The 26,542-nt window shown below is 35.9% G+C and overlaps 1 protein-coding gene across 50 annotated transcripts in view; it reads right to left on the bottom strand.

Annotated features, from left to right (window-relative positions):
- Nucleotides 1-26,542, bottom strand: part of ABI3BP (ABI family member 3 binding protein) — a 172,234-nt gene that overhangs the window by 100,192 nt on the left and 45,500 nt on the right. For all 50 annotated transcript variants that reach the window (XM_083821425.1, XM_083821426.1, XM_083821439.1 and 47 more), the window contains exons 3-6: nucleotides 18,511-18,579; nucleotides 15,480-15,612; nucleotides 5,044-5,225; nucleotides 2,063-2,124 (exon numbers count right to left, since the gene is read on the bottom strand). In XM_083821425.1, coding sequence (XP_083677551.1) covers nucleotides 2,063-2,124; nucleotides 5,044-5,225; nucleotides 15,480-15,612; nucleotides 18,511-18,579 — 446 coding nt within the window. The remainder of the gene's footprint in view (nucleotides 1-2,062; nucleotides 2,125-5,043; nucleotides 5,226-15,479; nucleotides 15,613-18,510; nucleotides 18,580-26,542) is intronic.

The raw sequence follows: 26,542 nt of genomic DNA, 5'->3' as shown, positions 1-26,542 counted from the left end.
AATGTCTCCTTACAGAGAAGAATTAGAACCATGCTCATACAATTTAGTTGTGTCTTTGGAGAAAAAACAAGGCACAAACAAAGCTTGGCCTAAACAACAGTTATTTTGGCTTTGCTCTGATGAAACGTACTCCACCTAATACTGTGGAAACTGAAGTAATAACATAAATTTAAGAGCTGGACACTATCGGCTTCCCAGCCTTAATTTTATGACTTTTTGCACCACTGAAGTGAGAGTGGTAAGAGATTTTTTTTTGAACAATCTGTGGAATGTTTTCATGATATTTCTGTGGAGGGTGATGAAGCAGTAATACTCTTGAACTAAGCCCTGTGAAGCTGACTAAAAAGACTTGATATTGGCTCAAGTCTTCTTTTCATGCTTAAGCTGTACAAATATTTGGAAAATTGTTTTAGCTCACTTTCTCAGGACTTCTCTTGCATAAATAGAATCCCTGCTTTCACGGCAGTGGCCTTACAGGGTTAGGGTCCTGACACATAGGAATAAAGGAACATAGTTTGCATACCAGAAGCCAGAATGTATTACCTGGTCTTATGCTCCCACATATAGCTTTAAAAATGTTTATGGGACCAATGGAAAGAACAGTGAAGTTGACTTCATCAGCAATGTAATGAGATGAGCACCTCCTTGAATATCTATTCAACTGGCTTCAAATTACCCACAGATAAAACATTTTCTCTTGAATGTGAGGCACGATCATGTCCCCAACAACCTAAGCGTTATACTACTCTAATTCAGTATGTAAAGTTCTAATTGAAGTATTACTATCCTAAATGAATACCTAATTATTCCCGCAAGAAACGATATGTAATGGGCTGTGGTTTGAGTCATGAAGGATTTCCAGGTCTTAAAATTACAGACAGTTTACAATATTGTTCAATACTATAAATGAACAATGCAAAAACGTACATGACAATCTCCTACTAACAAAACACCCAGAATATCAGAGACAGAAGAGAATCATGAATAACGAATTCTTCCTTTATAATAATCACTCATGAAGTAGCCTTTTAAAACATCTGAAGTAACAACTTCTAAAACTTTCCTTGGGCAGTTATTCCCTAGTCCACCCCATAGACGCTATCTTAAAAAAAAACATAAATAAAGAAAGCAAAACTGAAGATTAGCTGCTGAACCCTGCCCTTTGAAGAAAAATTTAGAAAAGTAAATGTGAAGAAGCCGATTTAATCTCATACAAGAAGAGGTAATGTTCAAGAGCTCTGAATAAAATTTATTTTTTTCACTATATTAAAACTAGATTACTAACAGGTTCAGTCTAAAATTCCTTGATTACTGCTTCACCTCTCAAAGGGAAAAGTATCTTTATATCTGAATCTATGAATGTACAGAGTCCATTCATGCTGGCTTGGTAACTGTTATTGCAAGTGCCAGATGAGAAAAAATAAGGAAATGAATAGCATTTATTTTGTTTTAAAACAAAAATCTCCATATGGTTTCATGAAATAGTTAAATTCTACCTAGATGAGGATCTGCAAAGATTTAATGAACTGCTTACCTATCTTGATATGAAAACTAAGTTGCACTTTTCAGCTTTCTCTGGCTGTGTAAATGCTTGCCTCACATGATAAATATTAGTGGGTAGACTAAAGATCACAGAAGACCTGAGTATGTATGAGATTCCTCTCTAAAATAACAGCATTACCTTATCACAAAATGAATTCCATGGAAGTGCAATCTTGACTACAGAAAATCCTCTGATCACCATAAATATCACAAGCTAACAAACCTGACTACTACAAAGGGATAAGCAAATTTTAATGCTTAGAATCCACATACTGAAACTATCAGCTTTATCTTTGTTAAACCAAAATCAGTAGGTTTGATCAATTCATCTATCATTCTCAATCATTTAATCAATCCACACATTTAAACACTTCTCCATATAGTTATCTAGTCTTAGATTTACAGATTTTTGGTATTGGTGATTTGTGGTCGTATTTTCTTTCTCATTTTAACAGAGAAGCAAAAATTTGACTGCACAAAATACAAATCCAGTTTAAAAAATAAGACTATTTTTGCATACCTGTGTTTGGGTATTAGGTACCAACTTGTACATATTCTGGAGATGTCCATTTACTTTTTTATCTGATTTGACAGAAAGAAAAAAAAATACACACAATTACTTTTTGTTTTCTCCAAGCAAAGCAAATAAAGTTTATTCTACTTTTTCAACAGCTAAGCAATTAATGAGACTTAATTACAATGTATAAAAATATAGCGCATAACAATTTTGTTCAGTCCTGTTTTTCCAGATTTTTTTTAAATTAATTCAAGAGCAAAGCCTGCACTTCATGTTTTGACAGGGAGGAAATGTTTTTGCTCTACCACAGGGGTAAGAAGCCTGAAATAGCTTCTAATAGATTAGAAGCTTCTTGTGATGGAGCTGTAGATACAGAGGAGAAACAGTCCCTTTTCCCATCTCTTATGTTCTTCGTATTCTTAAATACTTCAAAATTTGTCTATATATTCCATCTTTGCACTGCCCTGCTCCCTTTGAGTCAACAGGACAAAAAGCACAAATCAAGGTTAATATCATATTTCTTCACAATTCCAGCCAAAATTTCCAGCGCAAAAAAGCACTAGAAAAAAAATCAACTATAGAGAAATATCAATCAAAAAACATTTAAGTTGACACACTATCATGGAAAATCTTTGAAAGTGCTTGACATTTCTCAGGAACAGGACCTACTATTGGCCTGAAGACAAGGCAAAACTGAAAAACATTTCACAATGATTTCATGAGAAAATCATGTTAAGATGGTCAGAAATAATCTACTTTCATCTATTTTGGTTAATTTTGGTTAAATAAATATTGAACATTTGCCATGCTTTTTATGTTTTCCTCAAATCATGAATTAAAAACAGATTCTCCTCCCAAACCCTCCCAATGTGTTTAATGTATAATAAAAATTTGGGCTGTGGATTCAACAAATATAGGAACATGAATCAGTAATTGTGGCTTATGGTCATTTATGTATTCTTTAGTGAGGAAAGAAAATTTACAGTGAAGGAGATGTACCTTAATATATGAAAAGACATTGGGTGGCTGCAAGACAGTCTAAGTAATAATGAGAAAAAAGTGGCTATTTTGTCTGATTGATAAACTGCTACATAGACAGATGATAATAAATTAAATGTTCGCTCTATTTGCTGCTCAAAATTTTTCCATCTACCTACTATGCACTAATATGAAAGACTTGAATCTGAAACATGCTGCCAACTTTCTGATTAGAAATTAGTATTTGTTGAAATCAAGTACCTCAAATATGTAACAGACTAGTTAGTACCCGTATCAGCAGACCAGAATGTAGACATACAGTTCAATTGCAAGCCCTCCATTTTTAGTTGCTGCAGAACTACCCACTGAATACACAAGTCTATGTTCTAGAAAAAAAAGAAATCTTATCTAAAAAGTTTAGGAACTCTTAGAAGAACATGTCTTTCAACCCAACTCAATCTGTCTCCATAACTCAAGAATGATTCTTCTGGCATGTTAAAAACGTGGTGTCTGTAAGAATATCATTTAGAAATATATTATACATAAATAGCAAATTTTGTGATGCCAGTAGACATATTTCAATCATAGTCTTGAACACAGTACTAAACTCTAAGCACTATTCACTCTTATTCTCTCAAATGCTCAAATCTATTTTGGGACTAGCTCAATAAATTCCTTTAAAATGTTGGAAAAGCAGTTATTTAGCAAGCCTTCTTTAGTGCTGTCAAGTAGAGTTTATTTTCATGAGGTAGATGGGAAAAGACTACCACCATTCTCTACTTTAAGCTCATGGTATAATGACAGCATTATTCTGGACTGCTAAAATGACTGCAGGCACTGGGCAGGTACTTCAAAGTTACAGCTTTCTAATTTATTCCGAAGGCCAGCAAAGTTATCTATTATGAAGTATGAGGACTTTTGCAGAGTTACAAGCCAATCTATGGCTTCCCTCCCTTATCCTCAGTATACTGAGCTGCGTAACTTACTTGCAACTTGAAACAGAGTACTAAATAAAACTTCAGCTGGAAATCTCAAATGAATAAGTCTCTCTTATGAGAAATCCCACTCTTCATGTCTCAAGTCAAGATAGAAATACTGAGCTTAAGAGTTTGCAACATCTGACAAACATCATGCTCAGAATATCTCTATGTAAATGTCTGAGGAAAATAAATCAGATTAGACAATGTCTGTTAAGTCTATCTCAAGGTCACAGGCTTCCTCTCTTCCTTTCTTTAAAAGACGGAAGACTTTGCTGCAGCATAATTCCTCTATTGACCGCAGTGATCCTTTGAACAATGTGGTTTTTCCATGGTTAACGTGATGTCAACTTGCCTGCACTGACCTGGGATTTTGCATTAAAAACTTAAAATGTAACTGAGTGAACATCTAGAAACGCCATATCCTGTCTCCATGAAAATCCAAACAAAGGCATATGTCAGAGCCTGTGTTTCCTACAAACACAATTTATATAAGTCCTTGACTGAAAATTAACTTCAATTTGAATTTTTCTGCATAGTCATAAGGGGCCCATTGTGATGTATGCTGGATAGGAGAAGCCCTGTCCAGCTTTTAACCAGCTTGAACTTGTAAGCAGATATAAAAGAAGATTCAAACAAGGATAATACTTTCCATCAACTCAGATTAGTAAATATCTTATTATTCAAGACTCAAAGAAAAAGCTTGAAATCCAGTCAGAAGTATAAAAATGTAGGCAACGCTTCGTGTGTATCTGTCTAAACCAATCACTGTTACAGTCTTACCAACCTGCAGCAGATCCTCTATTATTCACAATTAGGTAAGAACACCTTTCAAAAACCGTAGGTAGCAGTTTTTCACATACCTTTGATTTCTACTTTCATCAGTTCCTAAAATAATTTGTTAGGGGTGCAGGGATGGTATTTAAACAATGAAAAACTGATCAGTAGCTTACTTTAAGTAATAGCACAACAGAGAAAAAATGCTATCAAGCTGCATTATTTATTAGATAATTATTACCAAATACTTACTAGACAGAACTGTCTTATGATTAAAAGTCTTGCTCCATATACTATCCTCTACGTTATCTTTAACTCCAAACTCATAAACTGTGTTTGGCTTTAGATTGTCCACTACCGTCTCTGTAACTGGGCAAAGCTGAAAAACCCATTTCTTGTCTTTATCCTTTTCTCTGTAGCGTACAGTATAGAACCTGCTCAAAAGAAAAAAGGGAAAAAAAAAAGTCATTTTTTCTTCACAAAGAAACTCACTGCAATCCTTTTTATTAGGAATTACTAAAACAACTTCTACTGACCATTGTTCTTGTTCTTTTTGGCCCCTTAGGGTCATCAAATACAAGAAAAGCCAGCATACCTTCCCAGCCCCTGTTATTTCCAAGATATGTATGAGATCATGAGATTCCAATATGAGATCCTCATAGAGATCCCAATATCAGAAGTATTATAGACAGAGCGAAAGAAGACTCTCATTAGACACAAACACTCATGTGTGGTTCTGAGCACAAACTGCAAGTTTATTTTACAGGCAGTTTCCATGATTCTGACGTAAGTCAGACCTAGTCAACTGAATCATGAGCCTATTAGTCAGGGAGCCTCAACCTGTTTCTTAGAATCTTCTAGATCTGCTCAAGAAAAGGTGTTCCCCCCAAAACTAGTCCAAAAGTAGTCTCTAGAGGAAAAAATAGTTGACATTTATAAAATACATTCCTCATTTGGTGATCCCATTATGTATTGCTCACACTTAAAACAAGGCATTACTTTCTGCAGTTTAAATCAATAATGCAATGAATACTAACAGATTATGAAATTAAAAAACGTTTCTACAGAAATTGCCCAATTAAATCAAGCAGCACCACCCTGAAAAAGTATGACTGCAATGCTAACCAGTATAAAACACCACAATGTAAATGGTGAGTTACGGCATAAGAACCCCACTGCCGGCTACAGTCTCCTTTTCAATATACATACTGTATCACTGCCAAAATGGGGTGGGGTTTTCTGTTTTTTGCAAAAAATGTTGGAGACGTTTAGCATTTTTTTTAATCCAAGTATTACTGAAAATTGTTACATGTACCACAAATAAAACACATCCATCTTACATTGCCATAAGCTGAAAAAGGATGAATTCCATCCAATCGTGTTTTTCTACACTTCAATAATTGCTTGAGGAGAAGAAAATTAAGGTCAAACAAGAAATGCAACTTAAAAACCCTGCTACAAGCCCAAGAATAATTCAGAAACATAAAGAAAAAGGAATTTGAGTTGTGAGATTTAATCCAGATATTATATAGAAAACATAACGAGATATAGGAAGGGACCTTAAGAAAACAACCAAAAAGGTTTTTAATACACTGCAAAGGTATCAAGTTTCAAGGTACAGATTAAAATCACTTAACAGGCAAAATAAAAAGACTGTCAATGCATAGACCACCTTTTACCGAAGTTACAGATAAGAATTTGCAGAGTAGAGTATACATGAAAGATAAGTACATAATGTATAGACATATATGATACATATATACACATCTTTCATATATATATACACACACACATATACATATACACACACCCCTATATACCTAAATGTATATATTTCCCTGCTGAGGACAGGGAAATTCCTACTTCATTAATAAAACGCAACCTATGACAAGGCAAGGGTCTACCACGGAAAATATTTTCACACACCAAGGTTGATTTTGCTTACACATTTTATCCCATAACTATGAATTTTTTTTCCTTGGCACCAAAACCACAGGTTCTGCTGTTTTAGAACTTACAGGTCAGAAACCTGTAGGCTGGATTAACAACAGAGAGTGAGATTGTTACCTACCAAATTGAGCTACCAAAAGTTATTCTGCTTATAAAATTAACGTTTATGTTGGTTCACAAGACTGTCTTCATTAGCTGTACTACTTAGCACTCAAGACAAGCCATAATCTAACCCCCAAAAGTCTGCTTTTCAGTAATGATTAAAGTTGCTAACATTAGAGTACTTCACACAGTTCCTCAGAAACTTACTATTTTCTACTAGTCCGAGACTTCATACACTTGTTCTTCTTGATCAGCCAGCATTCAGCAAACACCCACAACAATGCCACCCACAATGGTCTGCTCTTTAATCTTTGTCCATAAACTCTCAGCTGGCTCATCACTCATCCCTATGCATTCCAGCTGCCCCCTCACATGAAGGACATCTTCACGTTCTCATCTTCCCAGCCTGTCCTTCCTAAAGAGCCTGTATCGCTCCATTGCAACTGTTTGGTCATGCAAGGCATCCCACCACATCTTGCCACCTGTCCTGGTTCCAGTTAGGACAGAGTTAATTTTTCCTCCTAGTAGCTGGTAGGGTGCTATGTTTTGGATTAGGATGAGAAGAGCGCTGATAACATGCTGATGTTTTAATTGTTGCAGAGCAGTGCTTACACCAGGCCAAGGACTTTTCGGCTTCTCGCTCTGTCCTGCCAGCGAGCAGGCTAGGGGTGCAGCAGGAGCTGGGAGGGGACAGACCCAGGACAGCTGACCCAAACTGGCCAAAGGGGTATTCCATACCATCTGACATCATGCTAAACAATATATAGGGGTGGCTGGCCGGGGTGGGGGGCCGGCTGCTCGGGGATAGGCCGGGCATCGGTCAGCGGGTGGTGAGCAATTGCATTGTGCATCACTTGTTTTCTTACACATTATTATTATTAATACTATTATCATTATCACTATTATTATTATTATTGTTATTATTATATTCCTGTCTTAATAAACTGTCTTTATCTCAACTCACCGGCTTCACTTTCCCGTTTCTCTCCCCCATCCCAGAGAGGCAGGGGGGAGGGTGAGCAAACGGCTGTGTGGTGTTTAGCTGCCAGCCGGGTTAAACCACAACACCACCTCAGCAGTCCCCATTGTATGGCTTAGTAAGTTTTTCAGCAATGATCACCACTATTTTCCTATGCTACATTTGCTGCACTTTCATACATGCAGCTGGTAAAGTCAGCCTTGGAAATGAATGAAATACGATTACTAGTGTAGATCCTCTCCTGATCGATTCTTGAATATCAAATAATGGTATTAATACTCTGCATAATTATTTCTGTGGGCTGTAACCTACCTGGATTTCACACGTCAAGCAATATAAGATCTAACTATCATTTGGACTGACAAAAAGTTTTTAATAAGAAATTATTGGCAATGCTAAAATAAGCAAAATTTCTTCTCCTTTATCTTCTTCGTCCCACCATACATAATCACAGAGATATTAACACATAACAAAAGTACTGAAATCTGTCACTCTCTTGCAAAAGAAGTAACAGAAATAAATAAATCCCATCTGAAACACAAGTACATCTTGCTGGGCCCCATACAATCTCTTGTAAGGGATTTAGAATAGCTATAGATCTATAAACAAAATGTGATACACAAATAGAAGTAGCCATCTTCTTCTCAGCTTTCCTGAAAGGGGAAATTTCATTTGCTTTCATCTTCATCCTTAACTCTTCCTCCCAGTTTTAGCTGAATGGGATAGACATAAAGTGACTGTATGAGATGGAAAGAAAACATATGGATTCATTGCAATTATTAACAGTCTAAATCAATAGTTGCATCAGAAACGAGGGGAAAAAAACACTCCAAATTACTCACAATTAATAGGCTTTTAAGTGGTTGCTCTCGCTTGCCTCTACTGTAGAAAATGTTCTGTTTGTGAATACTATTTCCACACCTGCAAATTCCTTCTCCCTAACATGAATTAAAAAACTGAGAACACTTGTATGTAGAAAAAAAAATATCTTTCATTAAAGTTCAATAATATAAAAAATACAAGATTTTTCATAGTTCTGCCAAACCATGCGACTAGAAATAGAAACGTATAGCACATAAAGTGTGTTCTCTCAACTCCCAAGATTTCCCAGCCTGTAAAAGCTTCACTAAGGGTGTAATTATTTCAGTGGAAACTTGCCACCATGAGTACTAAAAACACTGACTGTAGTGATAGAATTTCCTCAATCCATTTCAATAAAAAGCAATCAAAACAAAGTTCAATTTAACAATTTGCAAGTCACAATGGTTTGAGTATTAAAAATATAAAGATGGTAAACAAGATGTACTTTTTGGAAAATGCAATTATTTGTAGTGCAGGAATTCAGAAATGTCAATTTTTGTCATTAAAGAACAATGTTTGTTCTTTGTTAAGCCAGACCAACAAGCTGCCAAATACAGAGCAATTTCAGGTCCTGCATGAGAATATTCTACTGATTACACGTAGAGGGAAAAAAAAACACTATAGTATCAAGTAATTAACACATATAATTGAAGACATGAGAAAGCAGTAAAATCCAGTCACTGCTCATGTATATCAATTCCCTCGTATCAGTGACATACACATAAAATTTGCACAGTTAGTCTGTGATGCACATCAGAAGCTGCAAAATTGCTTCTCCTTGATTGCAAATATTCAGAGAAACCTCTATACAGATTCTCCTGCCAAATAATACATGGCAGGCTGAAATGGACTCAGGTAGAAGGGGGAAAGGTGTGCTATCCTACTTCACAGACACAGCATGGTCCCATTATCTCTGTGATATGAAAATATGATTGTGTACTGCAGTCTAATAGCTAGTATAAAAGTAAAACACTGTTCACATAAAGCATAACTGAAACAGCCCTGGGAATGTTATTCACACCTGTGAGTGTTAGGTTGGTATTTCAGCAAAAGGTGGCACGCCTCATTTCCTGGATTCTAGAGCAGTTAACAGTCAATGAGAATGTATTTTCATCTGCATTTTCTTTGTGTGCAAAAACCTGTCAACATTTATCTGCTTTTTGTTTTGATTCTTTATTTGTTTTGGCAGAGGATGTGAAAAGGGTACAATTTATCAGAAAAAGGTTTACTGAACAGAACTTGTATTCTTAAAGCAAATACTCATCAAAAGATTTCAAGGTTCGCTTCACTTCCATTTCAGCTAAGACTGTATAAAACATTAGAGCTCTTTTACTAAGTTCCATAAAAATTATTTTCTCTCCCTCTCTTTCTAATGGTCTGTGTTTCACTCATTAGAGGAAACATCCAACCCAATGACTGTGTGGACTTCAGAGAAATTTTACCTCCTCCTTCTTCACTAGACAGCTGAAAGGGCAATAAACTCCAACAATTCAAACACAAGTTATCACGAGCAGGTGAGGAGTACTGCTCCACTTGTGGTTAACTGCTGCAATAAATGAAGGAAGGGGAAGACATAAAGAGCCTACAGTCATCAAGGCAGTCTCTCTCCATATGCATTTGTGCAATATTATGTTTAATGTTTGCATTCTAGAAATCTCTACATAAAAGAGCCCTAAGTTGTATTTTACAATATTCTGACCTCACTTAACCCCACCTGTGATACATGCAAAATGTGCAATAATGACAGAAATAAGAGCAGTAAAAATAATCTCATCATTTGAAGCGAGCCACAAGAATATGATTATAATCCATAAGTCAACTGGTGTAGTTATTCTGTATCTGAAAAATCTATGCAAGACTAAGTGTGATACAGAAGACTGTTTCTATCCTTTCTCTGTTCAATGTATATAGTTTTGCTTTTGCTTTTTTTCCTTTTCTTTTCCTTTTTTAAACACCCCACATTGCAAGACAGTGACACCTTTTCTTTCACAGATAGAGCCATCCCTTTTATCACACAAGATATCAAAATATTATGAACACTTCAAAGAAGCAGCCCCAAGGTTTTTGCTTTTGGAATTAAAGAAACCTTGCTCCCTGCTACAAGAAGAAAAATTCTAGGAAGTACTATTTTCATATAGCAGTATGAACAACATTGTCAAAAATTTCAGTGATATTTTTCCAATTGTTAACCAGATCTCTTTTTAGACAGATTACCAGAAAATGCTAGCACTGTTAAATATTTGGGCCCAAAAAGTTATATACTGGAAATCATAAAATGCAAATTGTTTTACAGGATTTTTCAGGCTAGGTCAATTTGTATAAATATCATGGGTTTATTTGGACATGACACTAAACAAAAAATTACGCCTTGGAGAAATAAGAACATTTCCGATCTCTTGTCATAGATAAAACATTATAAAACCTAATTCATTTTTGTGTAAGGAATGTAATCAGCCTTTTAAAGAGACTATTAACACATTTATTTATTTGTTTATAGTAAGACATCATCAGAAGCACAGCACCCATTTAGCGCTAGATAGAAATAAGGGAAACCGTTTGAATTACGGTTTCTCAGACACTGTTTCACAAATTGGCACATGAAGTTAGTGTATCGTTTCCAAGCTTACTTCAAAGTAACAGACAGGTATGTAGAAAGATGGAAAGAATCACATCCCTGATGGCTACCAGTTAAGTTTGTGAAGCACTTCCTAATGTAGTTTTCACTTGTACATGATCACTAATGATCATTTTCCTGGCTTTTTTTTTTTTTTTTTTAAAGTAAAATTATGGATATGAGTTGAAGAGTCAGATGTTCTGAAAAATTAGAGGCTGACAACCAACAAATCTTTCCATGTTTAAATAAGCTTTCAACATATACTCCCACAGCAGTAACTCAAAAACATCTGAAATTCAAGAAGTTAATTTGTTGCAGCACGTTTTTCCTCAAGGAATTCTGCTAAGTTTAAAATATATGTTCTATGACATCTGCAGCACAAAGTATGATTATGTTGCCAGCTCACAGTGACACAGATTTGTAGATATGCACAGAAGATGCATGCAGATAACTTTCTGAATTTAAGGTTTTAAAAATTCTACTCTGTGCTGTACTGTATTAAGAGTAAGTATAGATTTATCTTTCTTCCTCTCCATCCTTTATTCCTTCCTCTCTCCCCCCCCCCCCCACCTTTTTCTAAAGCATCAGACAAATCAGGTAAAGCACAGCATCTGCACTATTTGTAAATATGACATTAGAATATTCCTATTACAGGCAAACAAAATTTAAACAATATAAACATGAACTCGTCCAAAGTTCTTAACTTAGATATACTTCATGGCAAAAAAACAAAAAGCATACCTTCAGGTTCAAAATTTCTATTTCACAAAAACAAGCCTGCTTGTTTTTATTTATTTTTTTTTTATTAATAAAATACATCATTCTATCTGGAAACCCTGTTTTTGTTTTGCATGGAACACCCTCCATACACACACAAAAAACAAAACACAACAGACTTTAGACACTGCCTTTTACAACCCCTTGCTCTGTTTTGGAATCTGTGGAGCTGTTCTAACCAAAGGGAAGGCCAAGAAAAGTCTATACAGTGGTCTATACTCTTTTTTTTAGATCTAAACGGCCACTAAACATACCCCCCCCCCACGTTTATTATTACAGCTCTGTCCATTAATGGTTGCTTGAACACTGAAAGGCAGGAGAAGCAAGTGTCTCCCCTCTCTGAAATACAAAAAGAGGAACTCATCATGTCTGTGCAGCAGGTTATCATGGCTTTGCCATCCTCCTTCACCAAGTACCTCATACTGGTGTTAATCAACAGAATATACCAAGAAACCTACCTTAACATTGTTGGTGGAACCTTTCTGGTGTTATGGAGTTTCTATAAGTTACATAAAACTAATTAAATGATTTTTGGGGTGGTTTTTGTTTGTTTGCTTTGTTGTTGTTTTCATTTTTTTTTTTCTTTTTTTTTTTATTTTGTTTTGCATTCTAGTGCTTTTAATCAGAGATGATAACCATTTCAAGGAGGCTTTAAAATTTGACTTTGTGAAGAAATTCCAACCAAACACAGAGCAGTGATTATCTTCACTTCCCCATGGAATAAGGGTTTGGGGTTATCTTGAAGGAAATATGTAGCACTCCATTGTCTCATGCCCTTAACTTCCAGAGAGTTACGTGAAAGAAACCAAAAGATGATTTGTTTACAAATGACATGGGAAAATTTTTTTCTTCATTGGAGTTTCTTAAAAAGCACTTTGTAGGTACAGAAGAATGCTATGTGCTCTCAATAAACAGGCAATAGTTTCACTGAAGCAATATGATACCAATGCTCTTTGACAGCATGGCACCTCTTATTGAAAACTCATTTGCTCACAAAACCTGATCTTCTAAGGAATATTCCACTGAGGTCACTTGCACTGGAGAATACTTTGGCAGACAGACCCGTGCTGTTCCATATGGTTTCCATCTCCTGAGTCAGTAACATGTCCAACTAGTTTATATTATGCAATATTTGTACAAAAGCCTAAAGGCCATCCGGAGATGGTAAAATCTGAGGCTGAGAACAGTTGACTCCACTTCAGATCATACAGACTTCCAGATCTAAAACTTGGTGGGATGTTAACCAACAGAACTGAGTGAAGGGGTCATAATTGCCACATACTGCCAATGTCAAAGTGTAGAGGTTAATCGCTAAACTATCTTGAGGATAATTAACAGAACATTTCAACACATCACTCTAAGTAGAACACGCCAGAAGAAGAAGGATCAAGTATGTGATGTACACTGCCTCTGCAATAGACACAAATGTCGATGAATCAATTGTCTGATTTTCAGTCTTGTACTTCTAACACAATGCTAACTTGCTAAGGATGGGCTACTTCCTAAATATTTCTTATCATAAATATTTAATTATCATTCAAATTGCTATAATAAATTCATATTTTTTCTTCTATATAATGACTATAAGTATACTGAAATCCTATCTTGGCTTGGCATTATAGACACATACACCATGGTGACATGGAGAACCGTTTTCTTCACTTAGGCAGATCATGAGCATTTTGATTCATTAAAGGTAAACAAAACACAAGCATCACCTAAGTGATTCTTTTTTCTCCATTATCTTTACTGCTATTCACGGGTGTCAGTACATCTTTACAGAGTTGAAGTAGACTGAGATATTTAAACAAAATGAACACTACATCTCTTACAGTCTCTTATGGGGCAAAGGGGAAGTAAATAGGTGGTACTTAAACTGACAACATTCCATTAAAGCAGAAGGCACATTAAAAGCAACTGCCAAAGAGGAATCAGCTAACTGGACTAAACATTTAACTGAAGAAAGAGAATTTTGGGAGATGCATACCATAGGCTGTTGCACAGCCACAGCAAAAGCAAGTCTCACACAGTAGAGTAGCAAACTTACCTTCTAAACATAGCAAAACACTGGTAGCACCGCACTAAAGGAAGAACACTACACATTGCGTTAAACAGTTTGTTCGAACTTTGAGTCAATGAATGTCCAAAAAGAACATTCAGTTACTGAGGAGGAAAATCAAACTTGATGAAAGCATTGTGGTTGGTACCATATACCTCGATTCTTTGGCTGGATTAATACCAGATATATGCCTCTTCTAAAGGGTTCTTACTTCCCACTAAACAACAGCTGTAACTTTGTGGATGACACAGAAGATAAGTAAGATAAGATGGTAAAAAATGGTGCTAAAATCACTGTGGGCAGAAGACTTCACAGCCTCCTCCACAATCAGCTCACTTCTTTGATTTCTAACCGTAGGAAACGGTTTGCTTCCTTCTTGATCAAGAGAGCAAAAATTAAATCTATGAGCAACCTCAAAAACCTTTTATTTCTACTAGAAAGAAATGCAATTAAGTTACATGCTTAGACATTTGCTAATGTTTCACAACGAATTCCTAATAAGCATTAGCATTGTGTTTGCAATAGTCTTTGAAATGCCAATTGGTGATAAAGATCCAAAGTTGTTCAAGAGAATTTTTTGAAGCTTGAAAAGGGTTAGTTCAAAATTTTTTGGAGGTAAGAAAAAGGCATAGTAGCTACATGTTGTTTTTTTTCACATGATCAAAGTTTGACATCCAGTTTAATGGTGTCAAGGGGACTTTTATTATCAACATCAAAGCAAGCAGATTAAAGGTCTAAATTAGACAGCTACAAAGTTTGTATAAATAGAAAAATAAAAGGAAAAAAACATTCACATTAATGCAAAGATTCATTAACAAAGCAAGATGATGCTTTCAAACAAGATGTTGATGTATCTCGAAAATGGGTGCACAAAGTTCTTCTTTGTTTTACAAAACACTGCTGAGTTGAATAGAGCTTCACAGGAGGTAAACAAAGACCCCCCCGATAGTATTTTGTCATAAAAGGAAGAATACAAAAAGGAACACCAAAAAGAACAGATCATGGAATACATCAAGTTCAACAGTTTCTTCCAATTTATTCAAATACAAAGGAAGGTAGATCCAAGTCCACTGGTTTAAGAACAATGGATCTGTGGTGAAACAGCAAGACTTGTACTTCAGCATGTAGGCATCTGACTGATTTCCAATCAAGACAAGTAAAGGCTCGATAACCATTAAATTAAGCAAAGGAGCAAATTTACTTCCTATTCAGAACTATTGCTTCCAGTGTTTTCATTTCCACTGTCAAATTTTTTCAGCCACACCAGATAACAACCTGCAAAGCTTCAAGCTTGAAATGCTAAATTAAAAAATGATCATTACAAAAACTGTTTTCTGTTATTTTACCTGTCACTAGCACAGTTACTTGTTGCTGTCCAGTCATGTTGAGGGTTCACTAGGATGCCCCAAGAGAGGAACACAGAGGTTGGGGTGAGAGTGCCAACTACCAGCTGCAGAGGCTTTTGAGTCTTGGTCCGACCTAGATAAGAAACATGCAATTCCAATTACAAGTTAGTTTCTCTTGCAGTATGTAGGGGAATGTTTTTGCAGTCAGATAGTCAAGTAAATAAAGTCAAAATTTGAAGATAAAGGTACAACAGCTCGCTCTCTTTATTACAGCCAGCACTTCTAATGTATGATTTAAAAACAGGGGGTAGAGGGGTGCCTGTGATCTGTTTGTTGACTTCTCATTGAAGGGAAAATGGAACGGAGACTGCTCCTTCCCTGAAGCCAACTGAGCAAGAACAGAGAAAAAAATATAGAATGAAGTTTGCAGAAAGGAAAGGATACAAGTAGAAGGCAGCAGGAGCAGAGATTAGGTTACCACTTAAAAAAAAGCAGATATCAGACACACAGTCAAGCCCCAGAGGCAACAGAAAGACTATTTTTTTAGGAAGTTGTACAGAACATATTTCAACTTAGGAAGAAACTAGAATATTTTACTTCCAGACTTATGGATACAAGGTAAATCAGAAGGAAAGAACCCGTCTTGCTATTATTTGGTGGGCAGGAGGGACACCGGTTTACAAAATTTTGTTACAATTTTATCTTTTAATAAGCTTTCTCTATTACTCATTTTTCAGATTATGAAACCTTTTTTGGTGTTTTTGGTTTGCTTAGTATGAAGTTAATCTGCATATAGCTTAAAGTTCTGGCTGTCTTGGACTGCATCACTTAAGGTGTTATACATAGTTCAGGACATTACTCTCATTCCGTGTAATAGAGAAATAGTGTCTTCTTGGCAGGATTCCTAATAACACTGCAGTTGTGTCCACAAATAATTCATACTGTCTGCAGCACTTTTCATCAAGTGTGTAAAAAGAACTTTATTTAAATGAGGTTTAAAAGCTAATAGTTGGAAACAAAGAAGCGATCTAGAGCAACAACTTTGAACCTGAAGTTTGTGGACTGCTACAAGCCCAATGAGAAACTTCATTGTATGATGAATTAAATGGAAATTCATATATTCTTTACATCATTCTACATACTTGAAATATCTAAAGGATCTGTACCTCCTCATAATACACACATGACCACAAGTGTACCAGAAGTTTATAAGTCACCTATCTAAAGGTTCACTGTTGTGAAACAAATCGAAGTTTCTTTTCATGCCTTTTGATCCCTAATATCTGTTCACTTAGCAAGCCCAAAGAAAGTTTGACCTGTACTTTCCACCAATTTGCATTTAGACACCTTAACTGTGTGGGTTTTTACTGTACATTGATGATGAACATGTTAGCAAAAAACAAATTAAAAAAAAAATCAAACAAACCAACCACTCTCTACCCATAAGAGGAAGTAGGATATGCTTTAAAATACTATGGAGCATCTGAGGGCAAATATCCAAATAACTTTCCTGTTTTCTGGACCAGTTCCCAGGCTCCTTCTCCATTGTTAAAGAAAAAATTAAAACAATCAGTATGGTCATTTACCAAACCACTTGGTAAATTTTCTGTCTACAGTGAAATCCCTTTTTGATCACTTTTTGAGAAAATATAGAAAACATGCAATTTGAAAACAAACAAAAATAAAACCCCACAAGCTCTCATGTAACTTGAACTCATACTGTTGTTTTTTGTGACCTACGTATAATTTTCAATATGTCTTATTATGTCATTTGTGACCAATTAGAAACTAATGATTTATGTACTTTAAAACCAGGAAGTATGTGATCATCTATTTTGATCTATATGAATACAAAGCATACAACTCTGTATTAATCAGAGTTTGAACCAGAACTGTAAACAGTCTTCATATGTAAATTTAAAATTGTAGCGACACGGATTCTACCATCATCCTCAGTAATTTGTCCAGTTTAACTACTCTCACTACTAAGATGACCTGCTGTAATATTTAGTTACCATTAAGCCAACAGTTATTCTTACACTTTTATCTGCTCAACTGAAAACTCATATATCAGACTCTTGTTTGACAAATCAGTTTCCGTAGACTATAGATAATAAAATTAATAATGTCCATATATAAATATAAAATTGGGCACATTTTTGGTCCATGTTTAAATATATTTATGTGTGTATAAATATACAAATGCGCGCACACATGTATATACACAGTGGGTCTGAAACATGAATCACTTTTCAAAATGTTTCCCAGCATTCTGTTCTATGTTTGGCTTTGAGTGAGCAGAAATTAATTCCAGCCAGGAATTAGAATAAACTTCTTATAAAGATTTCTAAGTCTAAACACGTACATATATACTAACAACTTATTCTTTGCAACAGCACAGTGATCCTGAGAGTCATCCCTGTACCAAAATAAGGAATTAAAACCTAACAACATTAATGATGTAATCAATGTCATGTAGAAAGTCTTTGAAACAGACAAGAAGCTGAACTCAGATTTCTGCTGTGCTACGTATATTTTAAGCTAGAAGCATTCCTTTTTCCTTAACTGCTTTGTATCAGCAAGCACTGTAGGAGTGCTGAATTACATACACACAGGTCACCATTTCTAATTAGAAAAAAGAGCATTACCATAACCATGGATGAAGGAATCCTTAACCGGCAGTTTAGAAAGAATAACTTCAATCCACCACACCATTGTATTTCAAAACTTTTACTTTTTTGCGTGCACTTATAGATCTCTTTAAACATCAGAAATTAATATTCTGAATTTCAATTCTCATTTATAAGAGCTTTTTACAAAAACCATCCTTAGATTTTGAGCAATCTTCATGTGAATGCCACATACATGACTAACTGCTGACTAGGAAATACTGTCCTACATTTCACCTTCATAAGGAGTTCATGCATCCCAGTCAGACACCTACAGTTACAAATACCTTTTCAAAGAAAACCAGTAAAAGCAAGATATTGTCCTCCTTAAACTACTTGAAGAAAGAGATGCAGTAAAATACCTGAGCAAGACTTCTTGTTATTTGAAACACGTGCTGGTCTTACTGAAACCAAATACCGTGGCTCTGCATCTGTAAATGAAGAAACAAGTAATGAGTATGGTGTTGCTGTTTATTTAAGAAAGGGATTAACCTATAACTCATAACAAAAATCTAATATTCAGTAAAGGCTTGACACATTATCCAGTCTTCATGGTCTTTAGGCATGTTTGTTCCAAGGTTTATTCACCAATCATGCAGAAGTATTCTAACCACTAGAAAGAATAACACATCCCTGCAGTAAAGATTTTACCATTCTTTTTGACTGAGACATAACAAATAGGTGAACTTGCCAGGACATACATGTAACACTTCAACCAAAACATTATTTAGAAAGCAAAGGAGAAGGAAAGCTCAGATGAAGAGGAAAAAAGTGAGAGTTGCTTAGACAGCTGCCATCTACAGGCTACTTACAGTCTTCCCTCTCTCATGAGGTCTAGCATGTGAACAGTAGAGATGAAGCACACCAGAGGAAATTTTGCTGGCCTACTGAATGGTATAACAATATTCATATAACACTTTTAAATTGTTCTGGTGGAACTGAGAAATTTTACTAGGGTACCAGATCTTACCTCTTTGATATACTTGCAGAAGTAGTGAAAGCAATGACTGGAGGGGGAAAGGTTCTAGTCTACTGCTCCCATCGCTTCTATAAAGACATAGCCAGAGCCCGACCCAAGAGCTGATCCCTGTAGTGGCTGCTGATGCTGCCACGTGAGGAGGACTCTCAACATGTGAGGCTGCTGGTTCAGGTATTGTCAAGCAGCTTTTCTACAAGTGCTTAGCTACAAAACAATCCACTACAAAATACTCTCCACTGTTAACTAGTAGCATATTTGCTTGTTATGTCAAAATAGTGCCTGTTCTCTTTGCATACATAATCATTTTCCACTGCTTCTACTGCCAGACATGTTAGCCTGATATTGCATATGGAGATGGTTGGTTTAGTGCATGCATTTTTATAAAAGGCAGTTTGAATAGACTTGCAAGATGTCCCAAGTAGTTATAAGAGCATTACCATAATACAGAGTTGTCTTAATGTCTACAATGTATCCTATATTCTTTTGAAATTAAAAAAGAAAAAAAATACTTAATTCTGCTTTTAATATAAGCAATGATTACATTAAAAAGATGCAAAACAAAATAAAAACAAATACCTATAACACAATAACCTTCGTTGACACATTCTGCATCAACTTTACAACCATTTATTTTTTGCCATGTTTCTTTCTATAACCTTTTTTTATGTATTGTTTCAGACTGTACACCTACTGTAAACAATGTCTCAGTAAAGAGCTGATATTTGTAGAAAGAAGAAATAAAGTGTACTGGCCATTTCGCACAGCATATACCCCTGTAGACTAACACTACATTATTCAAGATCTGCACGACTGTCTGGTTGCAGGAAATAATGTCTGACATGCTCAGTAGAGCATCCACATCACTCACTGACTTGCTTTATAAATAGTTTTACAGACCTTTTCCAGAGACTCATTGTGAGATTTGACTGTTAAATGCTTTCACAGTTTTAAGTACTCTCAATGAATGTAAAGTTATTAATAATATCTAAGAGAAAGGGACTCGTGTTTGTATAAAAAATACAGACGGCTCTGAGTTTGACAGGATGTTCTGCATGCTATTACAATAGAAATTACATTGCATGCAACAGGAGAGCAATAGTTCAACCATTTTCTTGGTCATTAAGTTCATCTCAGAGACAAATTGTATCTTCCATACTTTCCAATGTTTATATTTACTTTTAATTTAACCTCTATGCATTTTCTCACAGGAAGAAAGAACTTTTGCAAAATATTTCTTAAGACTTTAAATGAAAAAACCTCTCTCCATCTTTACTCCAGTGTAATCTTTTTTTTTTTTTGCGCTGCTTCCCATAAAAGGTTTGACTGCTTCTTTTCAAAAAAAAGATATCATACTGCATAGCCAAAAAAACACAGAGCCATTCCAGAGACAAGAATTTCCATTGGATTCAGATTCAGTCTTTGGATTCAGATTTAGTCTTATCGGAATGGCCTATATTTCTTTTCAAGCACTGCAGCCATTGCAGAGATGCAGAGTCACTGCTAGCTGGGTGTCAATTGTGAAAGAGCTTGGAAATTGTTTGGAAATACCAGTCTTCATAGGAAATAAGGAAATTAAGCAAACCAAAGTTTACACAAACTCTGACATATTTGAGAGACATCTGATGCAGTTTGGATGACACAGGCACACATGGTAAGAGGCCACAAGTTCAGATACGTTCATGTTTCTGGCAGCTAAAGACAGATAACCTCACCCTGCAGCTTAAAATAATAAATGCTTTGATTAACACAATGCTAAAACAGCGATTTTAGTTTGGAGAATTCAGAAAGGAGATTTTCCCTCACTGTTGATATCAGAGGTTGGAGTTTTCCACCCTTCTTACTTACTTAAAACCAAGCTCTATTATTACCCACCTGCAACACTGGAAAAGAAGTCATAGGAGCTTGCAAAGAGATGAGTATGGGCAGAATTTGGCCCATACAGATCAAAGATACTTTAGCTACAGTTTTTAGAACAAAGATTTCTCTGTGTAAAATTTGTATACTAGTTTAGATACATGTAGCCAAATCCTTATCTGCAGATGAGAGAGTTAATTTTCTTCACATCCCAGTGTAACATCACCCTGGAGTCTACCAATTAAACAGAACCACTGAGAAATCTCTTACATCCAAATTTCTGTAAGGAGAGGAAAGAAAATCAGTACTGAATAAACAAACAACTTGCAGCACTACATAAAAGGCTGTGCCAGACTGGTAAAAAGTAACTTAATTTGACTTATTCTATGCATGTAAGTCACTTGACACACACACTATGTAAGTACTTTAATTGTTTATTATTTTAAATGGGTTTCTATTGTTCCCAAAATAAATATAACTGAGATGAGCACTGAAAACAACTGCTCAAAGCAGTGTGGACAAAAAAGTGAGTTAAAGAAAGAGTGCAACTAAAAGTGCAACTAAAGGTGCAACTATCCCTTCACTTACAACAAAGTGACTTGATTAATATTTATAGAGGCATACAGTTCTTCTGGGATCTGTACAAGCATATGGACATTTTTTGTACTCAGGCCTGGAACCAGAAATAAGTGACAAAAAATTATATTTATAAATGTATATTAAAGAAATAATATAAAAACTTTAAATATATATATATATATATATATATATATATATTCCCCTGTGCTTTAAACCAAGTGCTTTAAACCAAGTTTTCTGCTGTGCATTCATGGCCATTTGGGAGACCGTTACAATTTTCACAAAGGGCTGAGCAAATTCAACTACAATAGAGTTGGTTTTGAGTGTCATTTTGAGCTCTCACAGACTACGAAGTCACTCTTTAAAATATACATATATGTATATATATATACACACACAGCATATTGCAAGTACATGCATAATCTTGTAAGGATCGAGAATCTCCTAAATGAGGGATCTCTACAGAACCATGCAAACTTCATCAAGTTCAGTTAGAAACACATTCACAAATTTGACAGAAAAATCTTAGGTTCATTGCAGTTTAAAGCCTTCTTGAAGAGCTGGTACGTTAAGATGAACATAACAAACCTATTTGTTTGAACCTGTTGCTGCCTACCCCCCACTATTAAGGCTGGATTGGCAAATGCCATTGCTAACCTCTCCTTTCAGGTGGCACACAACTGGTTCTGTTTGAACCCCCTGAAGCTGCAGATGAGAAGGGAAGTCCAAACAGACAGGCTTAAGCCTTTAGCAGAAAAATGACCTTAAGCACCAGACGATTGCTAGTCAAATCCATGCCTAATTTTTAGTGTCGTAAATCCCCAAGCAAGTGTTTTTGTTGTTGTTGGCTTGCTTTGCTTTTTATGACAGTTCAGTTGGGTGGCTTCAAAATGTCATCAGCACTGCCCTTTCAAATGTCAATACTTGCAAGTAAATAACGCAATGCCAATTTGGAGCAAAGCACTGCACTCAGGCAGGCACATACACCTAACCAAATGGCTTCTGAAGCAGGAGGGAAGCCTAGTACTTGTAAAGAACTAGGATTGGTATCTATGTATGTATCAAAAACTAGTATCATGCATAAGCATTCGGTACATATTCTTACATTTTTTTCTCCCACCTCTCTCTCTCTCTCAAAAAAAAAAAAAAAAAGGCATTCACCCATCTTTTTTTAGCTTCTAAACACCACAGCTATTACAGCTTAGTGAACCATCACCAATTTGATGAAACACTTCTCTGAACTCCTTCAATGACTCAGTATTTTTTTCATCCAGACAGCCTGAAAGACACACACACACTACATGTACACACAGGTATGTCTACAATTCACCCCAGGAGAAACAATTCAAAGACTGCGAGGTTATACGAAAGTAAATCACGACTTTGGCAACATTATAAAAGAAAAATCAACTGTTTATAAAAAGACCAAGATTCTGTGATACTAATGCTATAAAATTATCAAAGCAAAAAAACCTTCTCTTATCCACCTGAGCAGTTTCAGAAGATGACCAGCCTTGAGGAATGTAACAAAAATGCAGCCACAAAAACATCAAACTAATACAGAATAACACTAATTCCATATGCTGTGAGCAATGCTTTGAAACCAGTGGCAGCAGGCAACTAACATGCATTGCAAAGCGCTAGCAAATTCTGCTTCTGTTCAAGCATGGATGATTTCAGGCATACTCTGTGAATTCAGTTCAAGGTTCTGCCAATGCAAAAATGCAGCTGAAAGCAAAACAACGTAAGTATGACTTGACTTACGAACTTAGAATAAATTTTAACAAAATATTACAATGCATCATTAGAATTAATATACTAACACATTCAAGAAATCAAAACAAAACAGGTTTTAGCTTCAGGTCTCAATTCACTGATCTGATTTTAAGGATTGCTAAAGACTGACTCTGGGATGGTAAGGGCAAAGGCCAGAGGCAGAGAAATGGAGGGATCAAAGCAAGCTGTGGCGTAACAAGCATTGGAAAAGACAGAGAAGCGGGATGAAGGGGCTGGTGCAAGTGCACCTGCTGCCGGTCAGTATGTTTGTCCAGGTGCTCATCTCCTTCTGAATTAATGTGTACATTATTTGGCATCTCAAAAGGCACGCAGTTAATACACCTGCATTTGTGTGAGCATTATTGGGTATAAGAAACTGCACAGCAAGATCTTTTAGCTAAGCGCTGCTCTAGCACACATCTCTGAATTACACTTAAAACATGATGATATTGGATGATATTAGAATTCTTCCCTATTTGTATGCAAATTTCACCCACAACTTATTACAGTTGTTATAAAGCAGAATTGCCAGCACATTCTCCTCTTCACTGCACAGCCTGGTTCAAGTAAAGGAAAGGCCAAAGTATGGCAAAGCTCTCAGTCAGTTTTAGGAATTCATTTTATTCAGTATGTCAGCTAATTGCTGTCCATTCTTACAAAATTTTCCTCCGAATTGATCTCCACCCAGTTTTTTGGGTCCCTGCAGCAGTGATAACAAATTCAAGGAGGCTGACATTGCAATCTTCTTAACCAAGTTAGATAAAACTAGCACAAATTTCTCAAGGAAATATTCTTTCTTTTCAAGTTGTGTAGACTGAAGAGATTTAGGTGAAAGTTTAAATCAAGCTCAGAACTTTTGGATGGTCTATTCACCTTATTTATTAGTCTAGATAAATTTACATTTCAATATCTTTTGACACTGTCTGATTAGTTTTCCTTGACCAAAAATAATGTTGCTTACTATTGTATAAGCTCATAAAGTACATCCAGCACCAAATAAAAGACATCTTGTATCCTGATACTTCTTTGTACCAAATTTTAATGCTGCCTCATCACTGCCATTTACCCTTCACTCTGGTTCAAATCCAGCTGTCCAGCAATGCATGAAGTTGCTCAAGAGTTGATTGCCAGCATGAGCTCATTAAGTGTTCAGAAAATCCAACAAAACTCTTTTCTCTTTTACATGCCCTCTGCAGGCAGTTCCTGATTCAAGGATATTGTTACACAATTGCTGGCTCAGATATTATTTTAGTTGCAAAAGAAAGAGGGAAAAAAAAACACAACTATTTTAAGAGAAGAATTGATGCAGGGCAGTGCTGAATATTTTGGTGGATGATGTGTAGGTGGGTGTCACACTTTCTACAAACCTACACATCTCTACTGGCTATAAATCCTAGGAAAGATCATATTCTCATTTATTTCTTCTAAAATATAGGCACATACACATATGATTTAATAAATTATTCAGATCTGCTGACTTCAAGTTTAATGTTAACAGGGTCATAAGAGATGTATAAGCCAGCAGAAGATCTGACTATATTTCATTTGTATTCAACAGTGACAAGGTAGGGAACATTGAAGTCGTGGGCTTTATATATAAATATATTGTTGTGTATACTGTGCAACCTATTAAAAATCAAGTTCATTGTTGCTTCATACCCCATACTCTAATTCCAAAGCAGGGACAACTATCCCAAACAGAATATTGGTCTTGCTGCTCCATAAACAAAACCAGGCATTCAGAGCTAGCTCAAGGGAATGTCTGCAAGGCATTTCATTCTGCTGCATATACTTATCCTGGTTGCTAGCAAGGACAAAGGACATTTTATGGGAATGATGCATTTTAGGGAATCAGGAATTGTATGAGAAGTCTGTATGTTTTCTTACATTAGTCTAACTACGAAATTAATGAAATAATATATATATATTTTGAGTAGAATGTAGAATTGCCTGCATGTATGTAACTTTTTCACATGAATGACAATTCGCTTTCAAATGAATTGACCATTTTAATACTGTCAGGTCAAGATCCACTTCTGTCTAATTTCTGTCTAGACAGAGCAATTCCATTGTCCTGGATCTAGTCACTCTTTCAGGAAACTGCATTCTAAAGCAATCATCCCAAAACCACTGGGAAAACATACCTTTTAGTAACTACCAAATGCCTTTAAATACGCACTTCTAATCTTTACATTTCAGCAACTAAGCCAATTTAAAGTTGTGATCAGCTTTAAAGTCCCTAAATCAATTGGGAAAGGTCTTCTCTTTCCATGAACTACTAAAACTGACAGGAGAAAAGGAAGCCTTAAATTGTACGAGTCTTGGTCTAAACAGTCCACAGTGTTTCTTCACATTTGGGATTCATTCCTTCCATCCTGTTCAGTAAAAGCTGCAACCAACCACTGTTCAGCACAGCCTTTGAATGCCATCTGCTTTCTGTACGTGTAGAATAAGCTGAAGTGAGAGAGGACTGAGAGGGCATTTATCAGGGTGAACACGAATACTTTCGTATATGCTTAGTTGGTTTTATTGTGGGGAAAAATAGGTGGAACGCACCAAAGACCATTTGCAAAGTGCACGGTGCCACCAGAATCACTAGAATATCCAGAACGTGGAATAGACAATATTTCTGGAGTGAAATTAAAAAGAAACAACAACAACAAAAAGCTTGCTTTGAATGAACATAGAATACTAGGCCAATTTCGTCACCTATGAGATGTGCTAGAAGCACAAAAGTAACCTAAGACTCTTAACAATATGGTCAATGGGTACTTGTACCTTCGGAAAATATCTTGAGAGTATTTATATTACACCTCTACAATACCTTATATTTTCCAACATCTACATAAATCAGGGTCTGAGCTGAGTTCACTGGGTACCAGAATAAAACTAGTCCACTGTTGCTAAAACCATGAACCACCCTGCAGTAGCTCCAGCTTGAGGCAGTACCTGGTCCCTAAAATTGTAGGGGGTGTTAGCAGTCACCACTGTCTTTTCTCCTCTGAGGCATGTCACTCTAAAACAGAGCCAAAAGCACAACCAATGCTTCTTTCTTTAGCTGATGTACACACACACAGAAAGTGTAATCAACACTGCTCTTTAAAGGGAGCAGTGGTATTTAATATTAACGCAATGGGAAATGTTGTGCTCTCTTTTTCCAAACTCCAATGAACAAATACACTAAGCAGTTAATGTAACCCTAAATC

The sequence above is a fragment of the Anser anser genome (assembly GCF_964211835.1).
Source record: "Anser anser genome assembly, chromosome: 1".
NCBI classification, from domain to species: domain Eukaryota; kingdom Metazoa; phylum Chordata; class Aves; order Anseriformes; family Anatidae; genus Anser; species Anser anser.
The sequence above is the reverse complement of the archived record's forward strand: the minus strand, read 5'-3'. Positions and strand labels throughout refer to the sequence as shown.